Source organism: Crocodylus porosus, unplaced genomic scaffold (genome assembly GCF_001723895.1).
Source record: "Crocodylus porosus isolate Cpor-Errol unplaced genomic scaffold, CroPor_comp1, whole genome shotgun sequence".
NCBI classification, from domain to species: domain Eukaryota; kingdom Metazoa; phylum Chordata; order Crocodylia; family Crocodylidae; genus Crocodylus; species Crocodylus porosus.
Window position 1 is genome coordinate 47808371 of NW_017728950.1, and position 6434 is coordinate 47814804.

General features: G+C 40.3%; 1 protein-coding gene across 5 annotated transcripts in view; it reads right to left on the bottom strand.

Annotated features, from left to right (window-relative positions):
- The window catches only part of DENND4C (DENN domain containing 4C), a 185910-nt gene that overhangs the window by 10409 nt on the left and 169067 nt on the right, over positions 1 to 6434 (bottom strand). For 4 of the 5 annotated variants that reach the window (XR_002104642.1, XM_019554799.1, XM_019554801.1 and 1 more), the window contains 3 exons: positions 5482 to 5727; positions 3784 to 3901; positions 1169 to 1322 (listed from right to left, as the gene is read on the bottom strand). Coding sequence is in view for 4 of the 5 variants with exons in the window: in XM_019554799.1 (XP_019410344.1) it covers positions 1169 to 1322; positions 3784 to 3901; positions 5482 to 5727 (518 nt within the window). In the remaining variant the exon portion in view is untranslated. Of the gene's footprint in view, positions 1 to 1168; positions 1323 to 1668; positions 2167 to 3783; positions 3902 to 5481; positions 5728 to 6434 lie in introns of those variants that run through there. The other variant, XM_019554800.1, reaches the window with a different exon arrangement.

Here is a 6434-nt window from a genome sequence, read left to right on the forward strand (position 1 = left end):
CGGACTAGATGATCTGCTCCGGTCCCTTCCGACCCTAGAAACTATGAAACTATGAAACATTCATGCTGCGTGCAGCCGCCCCACAGGGTGGCACAAGGTGAAGCCAGATGTGCAGTGCAGGGGCTGAACATTGATGCTGCGTGCAGCCCAATGGGCCCATGGCTCACCCTGGTGCAGCTCCAGTGGATGCAGACTGCAGGGAATACAGCCCTTCACTCCTTAGAAGCTGGACAGGCATGATGTATGATATCCTCCAGAGGTCTGCTTTTATTTTTAATTAAATTGCTCAACATGTTTCTTCTTCCTACCATGTGGAACCTGGCTACATTTATATCACTGAATATGATGCATCTTTGTTAGATTTACAGTGAGGGACAAAGACACTGCATATTACATATCTACTTTTGCATAAATGGATGTTTAGCCTTCTAATCTGGACATCATTGCAACAACTGCATTTGCGAATCCATACAGACCTCTAAGTACTGTCACAAAAAATTGCTCCCAAGTATCTGGATACAGAACAGGAGAAGTACATAAGAAGCCTGGAAATTTCAGGTAGGGCTAACCGTTCTCTAAACTACTACCATATAAAGGCCTTTATTACGGATCTATTTATTTTGCGATTTTATGATTTTCACGGAAACTGCAAAAACTGATTTTCTCCAAGATCTTGTGTGGAATTGCTGGAAAAAAAAACTTACTAAAAATAAAATGCTGGCTCCCCAGTAGAGCCAGTGGCCACTGTGGCCAAACTTTGCAACCAACTGGGGAGAGGGAGGTGGGGGAATGCATAGGCATGAAGGGGAGCAGCCAAGGTTGTGGCTGCTCTCTCCTCCCTGAGGAGTAGAGAGGGCTGCCTTTTGTGTGGCCTTGTCCGCAAATCAGTGGCAAGGGGCGAGGCAGCATGACGGAGAGCCCTCTCAGCCAATCAGCAGTGAGGGACAGGGCCACTAGGGCCCAATGGCCAATCAGTGGCAAAGGAGGGGGGTGCACACTGCAAAAAGACCATGAAAATGGTGTTGGGCACCACAAATGGCCAGTAATTTTTATTTCACTTCCACACACTTTAAGTAGATCCCTACTTAAAATCCTTAAGTGTAATTTTACGTAAATTTTAATGTAGAGCTGGGCAGGGGGTTGAAGAAGAGACACAGAATCTTTGTACCTTTGTCGTTTGACACCTGGTTGAACTTTCTGCAGAAGGAAGTTGATTGGTTTAAGAACATTATTGTTTTGAATACTTAGTTTGATGTTCTCTAACAAAGTGCTTATTGCCTGCTGGTCTTCTGAAGTTGTGGATGGTTTCTTCTCTGCTGAGTCTGGATGAAAAAAAAAAAACACAGCAATTCAGACCTTTTGTAACTAATAATATTTTTTTCTCACTAGTGAGAAATGCAGTGAGGGTGAGAAATTTATTTGCCCACATTTGCATGTAGAGTATACTTTTACACCCTCTTCTATACAGAAATTTCTACAACAGAGTAGTTTGGCTTATTTACACAATTTTTGCCACGCACCAAGATTAGCAGGACACAAACTACATCCACAAACAACACCCAAGGCATTTCATAACACAGGAGCACAAGAAAAAAAAAAAACTGTTTTCACTTATTGAAGTATATTCTTGCCACAATATCTCTATAAAACAAAGCAGTTTTTTCAAGCTGCAATATATTAATACTAAATTTAGATTTCAAAAGTTTGCCACCATAGAAGAGTTAGTGTTATATCTGGTTAAAAAACACAAGTCCCATGTAAGCAATGCTGAAGGCCACCATATTTCAGCCAAATAGCATTAGTTTATAGGCTTGAAGTGATGCAAAAAAATTAAGAAACTAAAATTGGTAACATTTATGCTATGCCTCCATCTTTGGAAGCAACACAGAAAGGAAGAAAAAAAATAAGCAGCAAGGAGAAAAGGAAACGCATTTACATTTTTGGGGAAATAATTTGTGAAGGCAACTTATAACCACTGTATAAAATATAACCACAGAGCAGGTGTCATGAAGTTGGAGCAGAAGCCAGCTGAGCATCACTTACAGGATGTTCTGCTGCACTGTTGGTTTTGGAGTGACTGAGTTGAAGAAGGTCACTGAATGAAAACCAGAACATCCAGAAGAAGCCAACAAGTTCTGCTGCAGGCAGAATCAAGGCATGTCAAAGCTATGTAGTAAAGGGCAAGGAAGTGCTTTTTTGTTAATGAAAGTCAATTCAGACCCAGTAGTTGCTAATTAATTTGATAGAACGTGACTATATAGAAACAAAACAAAACAAAAAAACAAAACCAAACCAGCCCTCACCATTCACTACAGCTTGTCAACAGGTTTAACAGATATTTTCTGAACCTACTGCAGGTTTGGTCAGTGACATAAATTTGACTATTTTTCAGCACATTTGTAACAAGCTTTACTCCTTCATGTATATTCCAGAGTGTGTGTTGGTGTCTATACCTTTAAATTAGCACCCTGCAGACAATGCACATGAATAAGCTCTTTTGAAAAGCAAAACATGTTACATTGGTGTTAGAAATGGAGTATTGTTAGAAATGCACAGCTTGCATCTTGCACCTGATAAGAAAGAAATACTGCCCAAGGCTCCTTGCTCCCCTGGTCTCTCCCTAGCCTCTCTCATGCAGATTACAGAAGCTGGAATTCAACTGACTGTGTCCCTGAAAGGGGGGGGTTTAAACTCTTGGTGACCTATAGTACTTTCTGAGCATGCTCAATTAGCTGATGCATATTTACCTCTCTGCCCTGCATACTTAAGTAGTTAATTATAATATACATGCGATGGATGTAGTGATGTAACCACATGTATGTTTGTATGAAACGGAAGTGAGCTGTAAGAGTTCCTGTTTCTGCACACGTGCCCAGGAGGAAAAAGATAAATACAGCCTGCAAAAATTCCTTGGTGGGTTCAGAGTAATCTGAGTTTTTGACTCTGCTCTGACCCTATTTGCAAATACACCTTTTGTGCCATCTAATGTATGTGTGTCTGTGATTTTAGTGGCCTCCAAGAAACGGACCGCAATTTTTTGCATCATTGGCACCATTCTTTGACCTTCCCTTTGCCTTTTTTTAGTCAACCTGTCTGCTTAGATTTAAGCTACTCCCAGGGGCTGACTTTTCTTCCATCATGTGTTACACAGGTTTCCTAACAAATTCCTACAAGCAGCTTAAGTCCTACAAGAATGTGTTTAGGTTTCTTTTTGCTCTACACCCAGCTCTCACCTGGGTTAGGCTGCTTTTAATACTTAAAAACTACAATTGGTTTTGAGGGAAGAAAGAAATAAAATATCCACCAAGAATGTTTCAAATTCCTCCCAGAATTCAAGCCAGGTGAATTGAAACTGCTAGCATATGATGGTACAGCTACAAGTGGTAAAAGGCAGCTACAGAAATGTGACAGCTTTTTTTAAGAAAAGAAAGGAACTTTCTTATTTTAGAAAGAATCTTCTTTGTATCAGTTCTTCCCTTTCCTGGCTACCTGATAAGGACTGTAACATAACAAGAAAGATCAGATACTGAAATCTATGTACAGGGTACAATAGGATCAAATCCCTTCCCAGTTTAGAAGCAAAAAAATCTACACAGAGAAAACTGTCATTTGTATACAAAATACAACAACAAATGTTTTCCCACAGAGAATTTCACATGCTTTCCAAACATGGGAAAAATTGTTCCTAAGAGGTACATCAACTTCAGAGGCAGAAAAATAAAACAAGTCAATGACTCCTTCCCCTTTGCAAGCCCTGTTCCCTCTAGCATGCATTTCACTTACTCAGATTTCTCCAGGATATATACAGAGGCTCTCCTGGCTCCTGATAGAGATTGATGTTGTCCCACAGTAGCTGGATATACACTAACTTGCTGTCTTGTGACAGAGATGACAGAGGAAGCTAGAATGAGAAGAAAGTAATGTTTTAAAAAATTAACCGCCCAAGGACTGCTATTTTTTACATGCTGCAGACAAAATCTTCGTACTATTCATTTTGAGTCTAACAAAATGGACAGGTGCTGTTACAGAGTTGTTTTCAAGTTTTTTTGTGGGAGCAAAATCTGAATTGAGGTATCAGAAGGGGCTCTTTTAAATTATTTTCCAAGAAATGCAAGATTAAATTGAGGAAAACCCAGCCTTAGCCTGGAAAAAATATCTATATAGGAGTTATATCACTATACAATCATCCTCCTATTGAGGAACTGCTGACAATATCTATTTAACTGTATCATTGCTGTTTGTACTTCAATATTTCCTGGCAGCCTCAGTCACCCCAAGGCCTCAATATGGTATGCACTGTACAGTGAACAGAAAGATGGCAATGCCCCAAACAGCATAAGATGTCAGAGTTTCCCTGAAACACCCCAACTATCTTTGGCAGATGATGGTCTTGCTGGAAAAGACTGCAGCATAGCTTTCTGTTCATTTCCAGATTTTAGGTAAGGGGAGCATTTTGACTTAAATACGTATTAGTTAAACAAGTAGGAAAGGCAGCTGCTCATAAAATATTTACGGAAAACACAAAAATCACAGTAGCAAACCTGCTGAGTGTGAATATCAATGACAAATCTCAATTACAGCTCAGCTCTTATAGTTGATTCACAAGCTAGAAACAGTGCCCTTGCTATATAAATCAGAAGGTAAGGGAAAGAAGAGGAAGAATGTTAGTCCATCCCTAGCTATGGTACTGACTTTACTGTGTCTCACCTTCCACCATGCAGCTTTAAAAAATTTTCAGGTGATGTCAATTTAGCCACATCTCTTGGTAAACTATTCTAGGACATGCACTTTGCTCTTGAAAAGAGATGGACAGAATTTCAAGGGTAGGTGCACACAGACAAAAGATGTGGAAGTACCAACTCGTCACATACATCATGCAAGAATGCCTGGTGACATCTGGTCTATATATCTGGCATATCCCACAAATCTGTAAACCTTACCAAAAAAAATCTAGCCCTTAAAGTCAATTCCCCAAACATAGCCAATTCTCTATTGTTTAACCCCATTTTTATACTGACACAACTCAAAGGGAGATATGCTGATATAAACCTAGTAGACTGAAGAAGAGAATCCATCCCAGATTTCATAGCCAGGTTGGGACTTCACCCTGCTGTATGTTAGAGATCCCGTTCGTGAATCCCTAGAAATCTCCCTAAATTCTTTCCACCCCCTTCCAGCAGTCCTCTAGGAAAACTTCACTTACTTGCTGCCAAACATTTATTCAAAATACTTTTTTAGAGCTAGAAAATAACCTGCTCAGCATTCAGGTGTTGGTTGCACTCTCACTCATGAACATTCATACAAAAAGACAGTAATGTATTTCCTAGTATTAGAAGCAAAAACCTACAATTTGTTATTCGGGCCAGATTTTTATTAAATGCTACCAACCAAGGATTTGTTTACCTTTTCTATGAGCAAAAATAAAACTTATTCAACATGCTGCAACATCTGCATATTACCAACTGCTCAGAAGACACTTACCTGCACTCCCTCGTTACAATGTTCTGAGGTTAAAATGAGCCCAGGCAAGTTGCTAGGTAGATCCAAGCGCCGGAAATACCAAACCAAGTTCCAGAAAATGATGGGGTGCTGGTTGATGAATGTGGATGTATGTATCACTTGTTCCCCCTCATTCTCCAACAAGGATTCAAGCTCTTTACGCAGCACCAGAGGACTCAAATAAGGTACGGAGACAGGAAGAGGATTGGGCCTTTTTCTTAAGGGATCCTAAAAGCAGCAGTAGTTGTTACTATATAAACAACAAGCACTTTTGCTCCCAGAAATACTTTATGATAGTGATTCTCAACCTTTTTTGTACCAGGACCCCATGCCCTTCACTCCTGACCCGCTGTCCCCACTCCCAGGTCCCAGCCCTTCAGTGTGTGGGGCAGGGGCTGGGTGTGTGGGGTAGGAGGACCCCAGCAGCCCCTTGCAGATTGTAACCTTGTCAGCCTGCAAGGGACAAGCGAGTTTCCCACATTTTTCTTCTTTAAAGGAGAATCCATTTTTAAAGTTTCTTTGTGACCCTTTTATAAATTCTTGTGACCCACTTTTGGGTCACAACCCACCGGTTGAGAAACACCGCTTTATGAGATCATTTCTCTTGACAATAGAGAGACTGGCAGCACATTGCACTGCTGCCAGTGAACATTTCTACGCATCTAGTAGCAGTGTACACACATTAGCTTTAGCAAGACAGTCAATTTTGATTGCTGAGCTTTTTTTCCTTCTCATTTTCAAAAAATACAAAAGCAAAATTAGTTACAGCAACTGTTCTGCTAAGAATCAGCATTTCAATATAATAACCAGAAGTTCTCTAGTGGAAAACAGCCTTCAACAATAGGCAGCAGCAGCTTTATGCTCATCAGGTGGAGAGACTTTATTGCACAAACATGGACCTAAAGTAATAAAAGGATATTTTCTTCCCTCCTCCT